Source organism: Lacerta agilis, chromosome 11 (genome assembly GCF_009819535.1).
Source record: "Lacerta agilis isolate rLacAgi1 chromosome 11, rLacAgi1.pri, whole genome shotgun sequence".
In the NCBI taxonomy this organism is placed as follows: domain Eukaryota; kingdom Metazoa; phylum Chordata; class Lepidosauria; order Squamata; family Lacertidae; genus Lacerta; species Lacerta agilis.
In genome coordinates this window covers 26,751,274-26,769,821 of record NC_046322.1, presented here as the reverse complement: position 1 = coordinate 26,769,821, position 18,548 = coordinate 26,751,274, and the positions used below count along the sequence as shown (strand labels likewise).

The window sequence follows — 18,548 nt, the reverse complement described above, 5'->3', positions numbered from 1 at the left end:
CTCTATACAAATACTGTTGTTCCCATTTTTGCAGTCTGAAAAATTGCCAAAAAGTGAGGGTGTATTTCATGATGCAGAAGAAAAAAAGTGTCCTGTTTTTCTTCAGCCCTTGTTTTATTCAAATAAGCTTTTCAGTGTGAAAATTAATTTCTGTATAGCTGTCTTTAGTTTTATAAAACAATAGTTACACTTAGCATTTTTACAGCTCACACCAAGGGTTCAGTGTGATTATGTACATTTCAGTCATTCCAAAAGGCCTGCAATATAGGTCAATATTATTATCCTCATATTGGAGATATAAGTCCCTTTGAATAAAGTAGGGAGAGTTAGATGGTGCATATGAAGCTAAGGTTTATGTAGTAATAGTATACTTTTTCATTTAAAATGCCTTTAAATAGTTTTGTTTTATTTTATTGATGGATTGATTTGAATTTATATTCCGCCCTATAACTGGAGGTCTCAGGGCAGTTCACAGAACAAAATCAAATTATAAAACCACAGACATAATTAAAATAAAAACAACCCAATTAACCCCCCCCCCAAAAAAAACCCCACATAAAGCTCAATAACTTCACAGTACTTCTTGATAGGAAGTTTTGCAAATGTTTGTGACAGAGTTAAGATTTAATAGGTCATCTTGTTGTAACTATTACATATTTCCTGTTCAGATGCAGAGTTTACAAGGTGGCACAGAAGCCATAGCCCATTTGGATCAACTTGAATCTGATTATTATGACCTGCAACTTCAGTTGTATGAAGTGCAGTTTGAAATTTTGAAGTGTGAGGAACTGCTGCTGACAGCACAACTTGAAAGCATCAAAAGACTTATTTCAGGTGACATACATTCATTTTACATGTATATTATTTATAACAAAATGCCATAGGCTGCTGTAGTACAAGTTGGTTATTGAGATTATCCTGTGGCTGCAAATTTCCCACTCCAGTTCTTACGCATATTTACTCAGAAGTGAATCTAACTGTATTCAATAGGTCTCACTGTGGCCTTAACTGTTTGGCTTTTGATTTCTTTCTCCTTCTGAGGTATCAGAGATTGTCCCAGCTGGAGTCAAAATGTTGGATAAGTTGAATTTATTATTGAGGGTGATGAGAGATGTAACTTATGTGCTGAATGGAGTTTTCCACACTTGGAGTCTGTTCAAGCACCACAATCCTTATATTTGTTTGGGAGAAAATACCTCTGTAGCCTTGGTCTCAGTCACCTCTGATGTAATTTCCATTAGTTGCTCCTGTTTCCTGCTCTGGTCACACTATAATTGGGATTTTGTGTGGTATTAGATCAGTGTTGGTGTGTGACTATAACCCTCAAGCCCTTTTGGCTCTGTGACCCCTTCCAATATCATTAAACAACTTATTTCTACATAATTCTGTTTATCACAACTGAAGGTTGATCTAGATTTTATTGCGTTGTGTAGTTTGTGTGTGTGCATGTTTAAAATTATTAAAATTGTTAGTATTTTCTAACAGAGAAAAGAGATGAAGTAGTGTATTATGATACCTATGAAAGTATGGAAGCCATGCTCGAAAAGGAAGATATGGCAGCATCTATACACTTGCAAAGAGAAGAGCTACAGAAATTGCAACAGAAAGTCCGCCAGCTAGAAGCAAGGCGTGGGCGCATTTCAGCCAAGAAAGCCTACCTCAGAAATAAAAAGGTAAAACACTAATTCATTCACTACTCAGCAAAGTTCCTTGCCTACTTAGCACAGGAACAGAAGAGGCTGCCTTATATCAAGTCAAACCATTGGTCATGTGCACTTTCTTCTTAGTTGATCAGTTCAGATGAGGGTTAATGCAGGTAAAAAGGTATCAGGTAAAGTCCAGTCAAAGGCAACTATGGGGTGCATTGCTCATCTCAATTCAGGCCGAGGGAGCCGGTGTTTGTTCACAGACAGCTTTCTGGGTCCTTTGGCCAGCATGACTAAACTGCTTCTGATGTAACACCATGATGGAAGCCAGAGTGCACAGTAATGTTGTTTGCCTTCCCACCACAGCGGTGCCTATTTATCTGCTTGCACTGGTGTGCTTTCGAACTGCTAGGTTGGCAGAAGCTTGGAGACAGAGCAATGGGAGCTCACCACCATCAAATGGATTTGAACAGCCAACCTTCTGATCAGCAAATCCAAGAGGCTCAGTGGTTTAGACCACAGCACCACCTCTGTCCCTGCATTCTTGTTGGGGACGTTTAAACCTTTTAGCCCACCCCAGCACTGTAATGACAGTAATTTTTGTTTTGTTTTGGTAATAGTGAAAAGTACATTGCATAAAGGGAAGAGTCTTGTCACTTCAGCCTACTGGTGATGTGTGTGTTACATATTTTGGTGTTTTCCTTTGCTTTGTTGCATGTATGAGGTTAGCATAGAGTATCAAGAACAAACTAGGCTAAACTCCTTGCCCCTAATGTGGAGGAACCTATTTCTTTTTACATGCAGCAAAGTGTTGTGTTAAACACATAGGAGGAAAAGGTAATAAAGATTTGGGGGCGGCAGAAGTTAAATGGATAAAACATGAAATTTAGACTAGGAGGAGGATGGGAAAGAAAATACCTGGGAGTAGTAGAAGGGAAAAGAGGCCACTAGCAGCAGGATGTGGGTGTTTCCAAACGTAGTATTACTGGGAAGCATATTGACTCACAACATGCTACTTTCAAACATTAGAACTGAAATTGTGGGGCTGTGGGTGTGAGTGGGGAAAGCCCCTACCATGGTAAAGGCATTTCCTGCAGCATCTCTAGGGTGGCCATCGCCTGCAGTTTAAAATAAATGTTTTATTTTAAAATATGTTGAGATGTACACAAAACAATGCTAGTTGTAAGTACTTGCTTTCTTGCTGTAAGCTGCATTATAGAAGTGATATTATTGTTCCCTTAATTGAATATGAGTTTTAGCTAATATACTGTTGTTTTGATAAACTGTAAGCACATAATTTAACAGCCTTTTCTTCCAAAGAAACTAATCATTAGATTTTAAAGTTAAGGGAGTAAATTCTAGATTTTCACACAAGGATTGCCTTTTTAATTTTTCACCCACTTTCCTCTGTAAGCTGTGTGCTATGGAGGGAGAGAGGAGGGATATTTTGTTCAGCTTTTTTTTTAGGGGGTGCACCATCAAAGTGGTGATTTGGTGTTACTATACACAGTGGGCATGTAGCCTGTTCCTACATGCAGGGATCTCAGGTTCATGTTCATAGTGTGGAGACTAGAAATTCCTTCATAGGTGGTGTCTGCTTTGCTATGGTTAGAGATGATTTTGTGTGTGTGTGTGTGTGTGTGTGTGTGTGTTTGGATAATGTAATTCTTTTCATAGTACCTTTATAACAGCTACTAATGTGCAATGTTACCTTCCTGACAATGTCTTGATAGCAGGTTGATATGGGATCACTGTGCAAACACTTTCCTATTATCCCAGTGCTACCTACCACCTGCTGGCTAAGCACTGATAGTCTTGGTTTATTGTACCAAGCAACTGTTGGTGTTAGGAAACGTAGTTTTGAAATAAATTGGTAATAGGAGATAAATGCTGAAATTGCACACACTGTTTGGCAGAGTATTTTAATGCTGATAGAGGCTTTCCTGTAATAAACTAAATCAGCACAACAGCCAGTGTATATATAGTGTTCTGAAATAAATGCTATATTTGTCTTTGAATTCACGATAATGGATGTTGCAAACTTCTTATACGTACAGTGGTACCTCTGGTTAAGTACTTAATTCGTTCCGGAGGTCCGTTCTTAACCTGAAACTGTTCTTAACCTCAAGCACCACTTTAGCTAATGGGACCTCCCGCTGCTGCTGCACCGCCAGAGCACAAATTCTGTTCTTATCCTGAAGCAAAGTTCTTAACGTGAAGCGTTATTTCTGGGTTAGCGGAGTCTGTAACCTGAAGCATATGTAACCTGAGGTACCACTGTACTATTAAGTAAACAGGCACACACACACTCTGGATTGTTTCTATAAACTCACTGACATTGTTTCTATAAACTCACTGACACCTTTGAGGTTGTCAAGCTGAGGCTACAGATTCCAGAAACACAGACCCACGTTACAAAAATACAGAAAACTGCACAAGTCTCCAAAGCCACACAATTGCCCATTTGCTCCTAGCTGTGACTTTGCTGTGTTGAAATCTCCTTTGCAACAAACTCACTGAAATGCATAAACTTGGATAAGGTTTCACACTCTTTTCCAGGGCATGATTAATTGTTATTATGTGTTCCCTTTACAAAATCCTTTACGAAGCATATCTAGTTCCTTTCCTATCCTGACTGTGGTTTTCTTTTAGTCTAGATGTTGTCTTTTGTGTCCATCTACACCTTACCAGTGCCTGTTTTCTGGGTTTTTAAAAAACAAACATACAGAAAATTCTTAAAGCATATTTTTAAAACAAACCTCACATTTGTTGCTGTGTTTAGACAAATTCTTTTGTGTTATTCATTTTATACTTTTTTAGCTTGATTACTGTCGATCATTTCAATTGATTGTTAATTATATCTTATACAGTATCTTGTGTATTGACAGGAGATCTGCATTGCAAAACATCATGAAAAATTCTTGCAGCACTTTCAGAGTGAAGAGGAGTCACAGCATACTGCACAGTTTGTGAGTTTTATCTTGGTTAATATTAAAATAAGCCTCCAGCTCAAGGTTTTCCCCCAACTTAAGCAAATTTAAATCTCCTCCCCGCCTTGCTTTTGAATGTTATTGTATACTGAGCAATATACAATAAGACAGTAATAGGACATTAACACTAAAATCCTATGCACATCTCCTCAGAAGTAGGTCACTTTTAATTCAGTGACACTCCATCCAAGGTAAGTGGATAAAGAACTGTATCTTAAATGACCAAGAGCTGACAAGAATATTATATTATTGATTTCATTTTTCATATTACTAACCACAATTCTGTTTTTTAAAAATTGCTATATTTTTTATAAAGCTGCCCAGTAACATTGTAATCTGGAAGCTCACATATAAAATCATTGTAATAAGATAGAATCAAAATAGGTAAAGGCACCCCTGACCATTAGGTCCAGTCACGGACGACTCTGGGGTTGCAGCGCTCATCTCGCCTTACTGGCCGAGGGAGCCGGCATACAGCTTCTGGATCATGTGGCCAGCATGGCTAAGCCGTTTTGGTGAACCAGAGCAGCGCACGGAAACACCGTTTACCTTCCCACTGGAGCGGTCCTTATTTATCCACTTGCACTTTGACATGCTTTCGAACAGTTAACAGTGGCCCATTAAAGTATGCTTCCCGCAGAGTTAAAGAATAAACGCAACAGAAAAATTAACTTGACTAAAGCAGGCACCAGAGGAAAAAAAAGGAAGGCTTTCTCAAACTAGAGTTTAATTTACATAAACAAAGTAAAGAACTCTCCGTCAGTTTCTAGCCTTTTTCAGAGACTCTGTTACACTAAATCAGCTGTACTTTATCTAAGAACTTTCACTCCCATACTCCCAACCTTCAAAACCCCCACCAACTCCCAAGGCTAGGAGCACTAAACGCTTTGCAACAGAGCCTTATATACACAGAGTAATGCCCACGCTTCAGCCAATTAAGAACAAAACACTGGCACCTGTTTCTTCTATTTCTTAAACAAACAGTACTGACATCAGACTGGCTTAGGTATAATTTCAAACCCAACACATCTTATGCTCTACATTAGTTTATCTGCACTAGCTACTATACAGATTCCTAGGCAGCATCACTAACATAGATTAGAATCCCAATTTCTTCTAAAAGCATGAAGGAGTCCAAATATACAGGTTATGCATAGAAGTCTTGAACTATGATTTTACCTTAGCAAGGAAAATTATTAATCAAAGATTGGATGACATAGAGTGGCAGCATAATCTTATGCTTGGTGGGGGGCTATGTTCCCCGCGCCAGTTGGGCGTCATTCCACCAACTCATGTGCCATCTTAGTTATCATCTCTCTCTATTGCCAGTCATCGTTTTGCTTTTATTAAAGCATGTTTCAATGCTTTCCCTTCGGACACACTTTTTCATAGATTTTCTAGGGGTCAAGTCTCAGTTTTATGTTCCTGTGATAATAGATCGATCGAAACACTTCAACACATAGTGCTTATATGTCCTTTATATTGTGCTGTTCGGAAGAACGTATTGTTACCATTAATCTATAAATGGCCTGGGCATCCGACAGACTTTTATTTTGCTTTCTTATTGCAAGATACAGATCAGCATGTAACTCTTCAAATGGCGAAATTTTTAACTTCTGTTCTGATGTATAAGCGACGTAATGGACTGCTGTTTGGAAAGTGAAATTTCCTTATAATTCCCATATTTAATTTTGTATCTTTATTAAGGCTTTTATTGTCAATAATTTTTAAATTTAATGTGTGTATTAGTCTTAGTATTGTTTTATATGAGCTTAAAGCTGAAAGAAAGTGATTGATTGATTGATTGATACAGGTTATGCCTCTTTCCAAGTCATGATGCAGCTGAGGGACGTTCACCTATAATTTTGGTATCTGGTGGTATCCTAGTTTGCATCTATGACTGGTCTGGTCCTGCTCTTGTTACAAAGCAATGAATGCTGTATTTGATAATTACTGCCTTTTTTAAAATAAAAATGGCTGCAACCCTACAGCTAGCTAGAAGCTAACTGACAGGTGTTATGAAGTATACAGTTTGCCTGTAAACTTGTAGTTCTCACATGCAACCTTGACAAGCCATTTCTGATCTTTTGACATTGAGACCGGATCATGTCCCATACCTGGCAGTTTATGGAGTCAAAGAATACCACAGAGTATCATTCAAACTATTACAATAAAAGGGAATCAGCATATTCATTAGAAAGGGGTTGATTGGAATCAATTAATACAGACGGGCCTAGGGCCAGTTGCTTTAGAAGAGATGGGGAAATTGTTAGGAAGAAGGAGGTTGGTATATTGTTTTTGGAAGGCTTTGGGAAGGGGTTAGGGCAAGAATGGGAAGAAAGCAACTGGAAGACTTTGGGACATGGTTTGAAGTGAAAGTTCAATTTTTGTAAAGGAGCAGAACTACTAAGGAAGAATAAAAGGGCTTGGCAAAGAGCAGATCACCTCAAGAAGGCAGAAATGGGGATGGGGAGAAGGAGAAAGAAAGACAGAGAGACAAAGCAGTAGGATGTCTGGAGACATGAAAAGGGGGAGGGACGGAAGGAAGGAAGGAAGGAAGGAAGGGAAGAGGGAGAAAGGAAGAAGGTAGATGGCTGGAGTCCTGTGGAGGGGATGGGGAAGAACATGGTCAGCTGAGGTACTTGCCAGGAGAAGGAAGAGAGATTTAGTACCTGCCCTTATTTTGCAAAGCTGAACTTCGATGGTTTGTTGGTGTGTAGATCTCTTCTGCACTGGATTGAGAAGAGGCAGAGGGCAGAAGAGAAAAGAAAAGAAAAGAAAAAAGAAGAAAAGACAAGAAAAGAAAAAGCTGTCCATAAGAAGTGGTGTTGTGTGGAAATAGTGAAGTTTCTTCAGGGGGTTCCAAAGATTTATGGTTCCTAAGGCAAAAAGCAACTCTTTTTACACTTAACATTGAGTTCCTGGTGATTAAAATGAAAACAAAGATTAACAATCCCATTTTCCTGTCTCATCAAAGACAGGATGTGTATGATGCCCGGATTAAGAGGTTTTGGTTTAACAACTCTAACGAAAGGAAGATAAAAGTTAACTTTAATTGGGACTAAGTGGTGGTGGGTGAAAGTTATTCCATCCAAATTCGTCCCTCCCAGCCTGGTGTTTCTAACGCCCGACTTTCATCTTTTTGTTTTCATTCTTAGAAGAGGGAGCAGCTGCAAGCTGAAGAAGAAAGAAAAAGCTCATGGGTTACTCAGGAACGACAGATAACACTGGACAGACTTCGAACATTTAAACAGGTAAGTGGAAGAAGGTAGACATTCTACTGATGCTTCGTAAATTACACACACACACACACACACACACAAATGATTGCCCACCAATAATAGCGCCTTTGACACAAGTACTTGTTCCAGAGAGCATGCATTAGCTATGGCTTTGTGTTGTTTGTATATGTGATGGCAACCATATATCATTGCTATATAATGTGTGAAACAAGCCTTCTTAATTATTAAACTATATATTCATATTCACAAGAAAATAGAAAAGAACATTGGAATTATTCTTAGGGGAAAATTGTGCTATACTTCTCTGCATATTAATTAATTCCCATGTTTATGTTTCTCAATTTACAAGTTAACCTGACAATTTTGAAAGGGTTGAATCATAATTATATGTGAGCAGTTGAGGTTAGCAGTAATAAGTCTCTTGTCCTGCAATCCTAACTCCACTTACCTGGGAGTAATCTCCATTGAATTCAGTAGGACTTACTTCTGAATTTACAGAGTTAAGATTGTGCTGTTAGTCACCATGCTTTTGATGCTTGCCTAATTTTGAACTCATTTTTCCCCTCCTAAGCGCTATCCTGGACAGGTAATACTCAAATCAACCAGACTTCGACTGGCCCATGCAAGAAGAAAAAGTACGGCCAGTTCAACTTCATGTGCTGATCACCGTCTGTCGCTACCTGTAACTACACAGACTGATGTGGTGGGGCAAGAAAAAAGAATACAACCTTTACAAATCCAGGAGTCTAGAAATTTAGGACCACTTGAAGATACTTCACCTCCCTGTGACGTTATCTCTGAATTTTCTCAAATTCCTTCTCCTCCTGCTCTTATCAGTAATGAACTTCAGCCCAATATAGTTAATGAGGCACCAATGCCTCCTCCTCTTCCACCACCGCCACCACCACCTCTGCCCACCAAGGAAGAGTCTACTCAGTGCTCTGAGAAGAGCAGTAGCCCTGTGAAACAACACAGCATTGAGAAGCCAGCACTGCTGACCACCATAGCACCATCAGCTCATTTCTTTGATAGCAGCCAGTTGGTCAGTGCCAAGAAGAAACTAAAGAAAATGGGCGATATGGAAGGCTTACAGAGGAGAAGAGGTAGCTCTTCATTTCTTTTGAATGTGATTCAGGGAAAAGAAAAAGTTTTTCTTACCTTGAGTAATAAAATTAAAGGGTCCCTACCCCCCAGGAGAGCTTGGCTTTGTGATTTTTGAACATGATCTCCCCAAATCATGTTTGAAACTGGCATTTTGTGATGTTTCCCAGGGGAGGGGGTGTTGGTGGCTTTGAGCAAAAAAAAAAAAGTTTTTACACCTGAAGTAGATCTCTGGATTCCAGCTGGTGGGATTAATGAAAACTCTTGATAACTCTCTTGATGTTTCTATCCAAATTTTGATTTCTGTTTTGTCAACATTGAACAATGGGAAAGGTGGCATTGTTCTATTTTAATTAATAAATAGTGACATTTTCAATGTCTTGAGTACAGGGTGTCAGTCCGCAGCTCAGAGTACTTATTTTGTACTAGTCCCAAAAGTTTTTTTATATATATATATAAACAGAACTTTTATTTTAAGAACAAGATTCCACACCTCTGCTGGTAGGAAGTGGTGTATCTTAGCAGATCTGTGGTTTTTAAATGAAAAGAATAAACATGATACAGTGGATTGTAAAAATTAAGGGCACAGTCCAACCCATTCCCCAGGTGGACATGCATGTGTGGGAAGGTAGACCAGGAGGTGTCCAGGTTTGTGCGTTGCCTCTGTACACAAGGGCAGTTGGGTATGTAGAGGGATTGGGTTGGCTCTCTAAGGAATAGCAGCCTCCCTCAATACCAGCTGCATTGTCCTAACATAGAAAGTTGAGCTAGATACTTACCGGACAGTTTGTGAGAACTCATCTCTTGATGCAGTAGCTTCATTTCACCTTTTGAACTACATAATCCTCCAATTGTTTTGATTTCTTATGGGCTTGATTATTGTGATCTGGGAATAATGTTGATTTTTTTCCCCAGAATTGCAGAAACAATGCATTAGAAATATATAGCAGGTTTTTGTGTTTTTTTAACCTTCCATGTAGGAAATTCTCATCAACTGGATGTAGTATTCAAATGTGCTTTGAGGGTTGGGGAGCCCAATGGAGTGGAGGTGGAGCTGCAAGGAGGAAGAGAGGAAAAGGAGATTTCAGACATTGTTGTCTTTTGTAAATGTCTTGTTGAAATTTCATAGCATAAAATATGAAAGGTTGCAATGCTTACTGAACTCTGATTTTCTTCAGTGAGTTCCCCAATGGATGAGGTGTTGGCTTCCTTGAAACGTGGTAGCTTCCACCTGAGGAAAGTTGAGCAGAGAAATCTCCCGCCTTTCCCTGATGAAGATGACAGCAATAACATCCTGGCACAGATAAGAAAAGGTGTGAAACTGAAGAAAGTGCAAAAGGACCTTATGAGAGAATCATTCACAATTCTACCTGATGATGACCCTTTGACACGCAGCATCCATGAAGCACTACGGCGAATTAAGGAAGCATCACCAGAATCTGAAGATGAAGAGGAGAACCTGCCTTGCACAGACTGGGAAAATTAAGGAGTAATGTTTCTTCTTTTGGTATATATCTGGTTTCCTCAAATAGTAGTAGCACCTATAATAGTAGATCCTTGTTAGGAATGTGCCTAAGTTCTCCTACATTTACACAAGAGAAGTGCATGTGTGGCTTAAGATCCGCAGCCACTGTATAAGCTCAAAATAGGCAGATTAATGTTTCTGGGTTTATTTCAGCTTTTAGACTAAAACACAAAATGGCTTTATCCAAAATATTTTTTAGCAATAAATCATTACTGTTTTTCAAGTTCAGGCAATTTTGTATACTGATATTTCAGAGCAGAGCACTGATGTGCATAAATAGATTAATTTTATTTATTCTTACTTATTAAATTTCTGTACCACCCTTCATCTGAGCATCACAGGGTGGTTTACAATATAAAAACACAAAAATACATATGCCATAGTAACAAGAAAAAACAATATGCCCCACAGTTTAAAAGGCCAAATATTGTTTAAGTAGCCAAAGGCCTGAGAAAAGAGGAATGTTTTAGCCTGGCACCTAAAGATGAGCTTTCCACAAGCAGGGAGCCATAGTAGAAAAGGCCTGCTCTGGTGTTGCCACCCTCCTGAACTTTCACAGAGACGAGGATGTTAGTACATTTAAGAAATCCCATAACTGTATTCATTAAGAAGGAGGATTGAGGCTGGGGCGGCAGGGGGGGAAGCATATGGGAAAAGTAAGTTGGAACTTCTCACAAGGTACTTCTCAGAAGGAAACTTGCTTTGTCAGAATGGATATAGTTTCCTTACTTCTGACTGACAGATGCCTCTGCTGCTTCCATTTTTACCAAAGTGTGTCTTAGCTAATACTCCTAGAGTTATATGACGTGGCCTCCTTTCTAGTCATTCATTTGGGAAGAGTTTTCCTAATTCAGAGATCTGTTGCCCATTTTTTCTGAGTTGTTGAGCTGGCTGGCTAGGGGTGTTATATTCCACTGTTCTAATTGGAGAGGAGAGATGCCCACTATATTCCTCCCTAACTCTTCTAAAACATCTAAATTACAGTTTGATGATATGGAATTTTGGAATATATTGATGCTAGTGCTTATTTGAACAAAAGCTCTAGACTTTTTTTAAGAAAAGCAAGATCTTTTCCCATTTACAGCATCTTTCTTAAATGGTGATATGTTTTCAGGATGCTGGAAACTTGGAAAGGCAATATTTGCAAGCAAACCTTGACTGTTTGAATCAACAGCATGAACAAAGTGGGAAAGATTGTGATCATGGAGGGGGTTAAGACTTAGTGAAAAACTGTGTAAAAACCTTAATCTGATTTCTGGGTTGCAGGTGGAAACATATATTGCATTAGTGGAATGTAAGATTTGTCTCATCACGGTTGTTATCAATTTGTCGGAGGTGACCCTACTGAATTAATGTGTGAATTGGCATGCCAATAACTAATTGCAATATATTTAATCAAAATGAAGGTCACTTCCAAAGTCTGCAAGGCAAGTTTTCCCGTAAAGGGGAAATCAATTTAATATTGTAGCCCATTCAAAGCATGAAATTACTAATTTACTCTGTAAATCAATCTGCAGTGGAAAAATCTCTATAAAAAGTAAAGCATACATAAATTAAAGCTACAAATGTTCCATTCATCCACAGATCTTCATGCACAGTAGTTAAACCAGGCATAGGCAAACTTGGCCCTCCAGATGTTTTGGGACTACAATTCCCATCTTTCCTGAGCACTGGTCCCGTTAGCTAGGGATGATGGGAGTTGTAGTCCTGAAAACATCTGGAGGGCTGAGTTTGCCTATGCCTGGGTCAAACGATGCTGCCTTACAGTGAATCGGCTCATAAGTCCCTCTAGCTCAGTATAGGTGACTTAGACTCAAACGCCTCATTAATAATAGCAGGCGATTTCAATACCAGAGTGGGAACCAGCAATGAACAACTATGTAGTAAACTAAATTGGAATACTGATAACGATACTGCTTACGCCCTGAAAATAGAACGACTCTCCAGAGATAGGGTTGTAAATAGGGAAGGCCTATATCTACTTGAGTTATGTAACAACTTTAACCTGCAGATTGTGAATGGTTCAACAAAAGGGGATAGAAGTGGGGAATTTACATATTTCCCCCCCCCCCCCAGAGGATGCAGCGTTATCGATTATATCCTTGTCCCTTATAATATTGTAAACTTGATTATGGACTTCAAAATTGGAATGTGTATTGAAAGCGATCATCAACCACTATTGTTGTCTATCAATTTAAAGTTTGAAAATAAAATAACCAATTGCAACATTATAGGACCTTGCCAACATAAACAAATGACCCAACTAAAATGGTCCCAAGAAATGAGTGCAGTAGTGGGGCAAAAACTTACAACCAACTTGAGAAAACAAGTGTTACTAAATTTAAAGAACATCAATTCCCATAGGGACATTCTGAAAACCTATAATGAGATTTTTCAAATGTTCATAGAGCTTAATACTCCACCTAAAATTTGGGCACTTAAACACAGCGCTAGCCCTTGGTTTGATGATGAATGTTTCCAACTTAAAAGAAAACTGCGCCAAGCCTTCAAAAATAACCGTACCAAACTAGAATCCGTCTATTTAGATGAAAAAAGAAAATATCACTATATTCTGGCCGAAAAGAAACAAAAATATGCCACCCAACAATGGTTACAATTATTCGACTCAATTCAGAGTAAAAACAACAAAGCTTTCTGGTTGCTAGTGTACGGAGGCCAGAAAGCCGACAATCAATTAACCCTTTTACCAATCACAGAATCCAAATGGTCCCAATATTTAACATCCGTATTCAATTATCTATATAACGAACTCAAAGGAAACAAGACCATAGACAATAAAATAGACAGACTGAAGGAGTGGATAAGGGTAGAAGAGGAGGAAATTAGAGATAGTCAAAAACTTCAAATCAGGGAAATCACCCACGCCAGACGGTTTACCGATAGAACTATTCAAGACATACATAGACTGGTGGGCAGAACCTTTAGCTCAATTATTTACTCTCATTGATAAACATGGGATCATACCTGAGATATGGCTAAGATCAATAATTATCCCAACTTTTAAAAACAGCGACCCAAATGAACCAAAGAATTACAGACCGATAAGCCTAATATCAGTGATAGGGAAAATCTATGCCAAGCATCTTTTATCTAAACTTCTTACCTGGATGAAAAATCTAAATTTATCAGGGAAAGAACAAATAGGCTTCTCTAAAGGCTGCTCTCCTTTAGACCACTGCCTTATACTTATGCATTTGGTCGAAAAATATAGGTCGCAAAAGCAATCTAAGATTTATGCAGCTTTTTTAGATTTTCGTGGTGCCTTTGACTCAATTGACTGTGTAAAATTGTGGAATAAACTTGTTGAGCTAAAAATTGATCAACACCTATTGATTTTAATACAAAATTTATATTCTTTCAATATTTGCCAAGTCAAACTTAATACTAAAGGTCATCTTTCATCATATATCCCAAATACGAAAGGGGTAAAACAAGGATGTATTCTTGCCCCCTTTCTATTTAATTTATTTTTATCAGATCTGCCAGATCACCTTCAAAAAATAGAATCACACGCCCCCAAACTTAATCAGAAACCTGTTCCTCTTTTATTATACGCTGATGACGCTGTCTTGCTATCTTTAACGAGCCTGGGTTTGAAACGTCTTAAACTTTCCCTGATCCTCTACTGTGAACTTAACAAACTCTATAAATTTTGAGAAGACAAAAATTTTGGTCTTCTCTAACAGCTGGAAATTAGAGAAATGGAAAATAAGAGAGCAAGAAATCCAACAAGTGAAGATGTATAGATATCTGGGAATTCTATTCCAGAGCAATTTAGGGTGGTCTATCCATCGTACAAATGCTATAGAACAGGCAAAGTGTACCTCATCAGCAGTTACTAGTTTTTATTATCAGAAAGATATCCCAGATATTCTATGGGGTCCCACTATGGGTACAAGCATATAACAGTGACTTAGAAAAGATTCACTCTAGTTTCTTGAGACGTATCCTTTGACTCCCAAATGTTATTAAATATGAAACAATGTGTGCAGAATTAGGCATACACACAATGGAATACTGGGCCTGGACCACCGCTATAAAATACTGGTTGCGCTGCCATTTCCGCTGTCCACCATCAAGCCTGCTCTCTGACCTGTTCAAGGACTCCTATAAATCTAGATGGTACCAACTCCTAGAAAATAAAATCAGATCGATAGGCATCGAGCTGGAGGCCTTGTACAATTCAAGTGAGCAACATATCTTTCACAATGTCCTAATTAGACTAAAGGATGTTGAGAGACAAAATATTGTGGCAGCTGTAAATAAAATTTGCCATCCCGTATTCTGTGATTTAAATATCTTAGATAGCAGGGTCAACTATGTTACTAAACTAATAATACCAGCCCAACGTAGGGCATTTATGCTGGCCCGACTGAATATCTTTCCCTTGGCATTTGTCAGGGGTAGATACCAGAATATTCCCAGAAACAAGAGATACTGCAGATGTTCCCTGAATGTCCTGGACACTGTGGAGCATATTCTCTTTTATTGTCCACTACACAGTACGCTGCGTGAACGCGTGTTGTCCCCCCTTTTGGGTGGTCTGAAACCTCAGCATGGTGGAAGTGCTGGATTCTGTCTCTCTGACATTGACCAAGGGGTGACTGCGGGGGTAGCTGAGTTTTTGGCAGCAGTGCTTCAAGGAGTACTTTAACAGGAGGAAATTACAGATTTTACATATATACACATACAATCAGCCTACGAGTTTAATTAATTGTTGTTTCTCTGTGTGTATGTGTATATGTATATAAGGTTCTTGTATGTGATCCTTTCTCTCGCGGTTTTACTTGTAATAAAGGTTTGATAAGTAAGACTTAGACTGGCAGCAACTCTTCACAGGTTCTCAGAAAGGAGATTCTCTGCCAGCCCTAGTATATAACTGGAGATCACATTAACTGGAGGTGCTGGGGGATTGAAAATGGAACTGTTGATAAGCAAAGCAGGTACTGCTGTGGTATCCGTGTTTTCATATGCACACCTGCAAACAGTATTGACGTTGAGTTTTTACACTAGCACTCTTGATGTGGGCAGAGGAGGAAATGGTCTTCTTGATTCACTATTCCAAGCAGGTGATGTGGGGAGGGAAAGACTAATCAAATTAATGAGTTGTTGCGAGAGCTAAGCCTCTCATTTTCTTCTACTAAGTTTGTTTCTGTCATATCTTCAGCTAGAGCAGCCTGTCACAGAATGTGGCCTGCAGACTCAGAAATGCCGAGGAATAGGTGCTTGAAAAGCACATTTTGATGCGGCCTCTAAAAGAATAGAATTTGATTTAAAAAGCAACTTTATAGTTTGTCCTTCAGCTGTTTTTTGTTTGTTTAAACAGGTGGTGAGGATTCCACAGAATAATGATTTTCCTTTCACTTCTGAACATCCATAGTCAACAGTTTGATTACCACCTTCTGTCTGGGAAAGGCGTCATCTGACAAACAATTTGATATGTGCAGAAAAGCTTAAAATGCATTTTTAAAAATTATGGTACAAGATTCTGATGGGATCAAAAACTACCTTATTAGATGTGTATTTTGCAGAACACTGAGAACGAACCATTCAATATATTTCTGGTTCTTCACTCACTTTTTACAGTCATGTGAAACACTAAATCAGCACCTATTTCAACAGAGCTCCTTCCCAACATAATTTACCAGGACAGGTATGCAATCTGACCTTTGGTTCACTGAAGACTTCACTGTTTAATCAACAAATTGCTACTTTCACATCAGCTTCTATTACAGCAACAGGAATTCTCCTAAAGATCTTTATTTCTCACTATATTTGTCATGTAGGAAGTGGATTTCAGAGATAAAATGCATTTTAACTATTCATTGTACAAAATACAAGTTAGTTTGAAAATGGGAACAAATGGTTCTACAGAATAACAGGAAGCCCCCTAAGAGTGGAATACTGTACATACACTTAAGAATGTATTGTTTACAGCCTAGTACATTTAAAATGGCATATAGCGAAACCCTTTAGAAGGCCATGTATACTGTGTACATCTTGTATTTTTAAATTAGAATTTCCCATGCTCGTATAAATAGAAACATTTTAATTGCAGGACTGAGTGATAGATAATAAAGTTACATAAAATTTTATTTATAGAAGCAATATTTTGTAATGAGAATACTTAAAATTATTTTTGTCTATTAGTTTGACTGTTCTTCGATTACTCTAAGGAACCTTTATTTAAAGAAAATTCAAAACTGAAATCCAATTTTACTGTTAAGTTGTGGAAGTTATAATTTTTTCCAGTTTTCATTATTCCTATCATTGTTAAAATATTTGAATTATGTAACAGCCTGCTTATTTGAAAAACACTTCATTTTTAACCCTGGTTGTATAATGGTCTAAAGGAGGCGCAGCCTTTGGTACAGTGAATATCTAAAGCAACGTAATCCCAAACAGTATGACTAATAGCTGCAGGCAGCTCATTTTTTAATAACAGAGTACTGTACGGAATAGTATTTCTGCACCAGGGCTAATCTTATCCTTATTAAAATGCTCTCTAATGAAAATTTATGCTTGTAGGAGAATCTTGTGCTTGACAAACTGTGATCCCTTATAATAGGGAAAAAATCCATTTTAAAATGATTTACTATATTCACTGCCCTGTTGTAAGTAGATGCATATTGGATGGATTGCATTTAGTAAGCCCACTCACCGTTCATAGTAAGAGGTTAAATGTCTTGCTCTTTTTCCTTTTAAAAATACTTGGGAGTACCTTGAATACTTGACAATACATGTAACAGTACAGCTCAACTCTTGGAAATATTTGGATGTGCAAAAGTGACTACCTAGGCAAGTAATAATAATGAGAAATATTTTATTGGGATACCTGCCATTCTGTTGTTTTTTTTTAAAACATTGCCTTATATAGTCTGAAATGCTGTCCTTTCCCAAAGGTAAGCTTGAGAATAGCATGAGTTCAATTATTGTGAGATCGCCTTTTGTTGGGGAGACAAACTGTATTAGGAACTGAACATTAATTTTCTGAAAAACAAGACAACCCATTTCCTTTCCAAGTTACTGCATATTAACCAAAATCACATTATGCACTGTGTGGTTACAATCACAGGTAATGCAAGATTTGGTGGTGGCAATAATTAAATAGCTGCAAAATATAACTGTTTACCTTTAGCATAAACCATAATATATGTAGTTGGTGTGCCTTTGCCATTTAGTCACCTCCATTTAGTCACACTCCAAATTTCCACTGTATCATATATTGTGTTTGAAATTTTAGTTGTAGCCCAAACACGAACTTCTAAAAATTAGGATGACATGGATCATGTAAAGCTTTACACAATCAGTTGCAGCAGGAGCTTTGAATGACAAATTTTGCTAGACAATTCACATAATCAAGGAGACATAACTCATTGAAAATTGAGAGTAACACTCCTTACGCTAACACTCCTTTGCAACTGCAAATTTTAAATTCATATGGAAAGTTTATAAAGCTCTCAATATGATTGTGAAATGTTCAGGCTATATATATGGAATCTTTGCCTTGAAAGCTCTAGGTTTTTTTTAAAACCTATTTCTGAGTTTAATTAATGCAAAAAAAATAAAAATAAAACTGGCTTTTGGCACTATAAAAATGGCTGTTTCAGAGGAACATATTTATTACATACTTGGCTGCTGTACTGTGGCTGATCTCCTATCCAGAGTTTTCCTTTAGACTGAGTAGTTTTTTTCCATAATCCTTTAGGAAGAAGAGATATAGCTGGGTGCCAGTAGTGCCTGGATAGCATTTTACACAAATTTGTCAAGTTAGGACCTTGTCCATCTTATCTATGTGCAATTCCTTATTATTATATTCCCACATGTTTTGCTTTTGCTTTTAATTAATAGCGATTCCTAATTTTATTTCTTGAAGCCATTGCATACTGGCTGAGAACTCACACTGCTCTAGTACATTTATTACAGCAGACTTAACAAATATAATGGCATTTAAGAAAAGTTATTGATGAATGCTGCTTGAACTGGCATTCACACCTACCGTAAATCTATGCAGCTGACAAGT

At 38.0% G+C, this 18,548-nt stretch overlaps 1 protein-coding gene across 3 annotated transcripts in view; it reads left to right on the top strand.

Moving 5' to 3' along the window:
* JMY (junction mediating and regulatory protein, p53 cofactor) overlaps positions 1 to 17,040 on the top strand; it is a 43,905-nt gene extending 26,865 nt beyond the window's left edge. The window contains exons 5-11 of one of the 3 annotated variants that reach the window (XM_033163796.1): positions 669 to 834; positions 1,486 to 1,673; positions 4,535 to 4,615; positions 7,795 to 7,890; positions 8,450 to 8,981; positions 10,158 to 10,468; positions 15,852 to 17,040. In XM_033163796.1, the coding sequence (XP_033019687.1) occupies positions 669 to 834; positions 1,486 to 1,673; positions 4,535 to 4,615; positions 7,795 to 7,890; positions 8,450 to 8,981; positions 10,158 to 10,465 (1,371 nt within the window). In that variant the 3' untranslated portion in view covers positions 10,466 to 10,468; positions 15,852 to 17,040. Of the gene's footprint in view, positions 1 to 668; positions 835 to 1,485; positions 1,674 to 4,534; positions 4,616 to 7,794; positions 7,891 to 8,449; positions 8,982 to 10,157; positions 10,487 to 15,692; positions 15,723 to 15,851 lie in introns of those variants that run through there. The other 2 variants (XM_033163795.1, XM_033163797.1) reach the window with 2 other exon arrangements.
* The last annotated feature ends 1,508 nt before the right edge of the window (positions 17,041 to 18,548 follow it).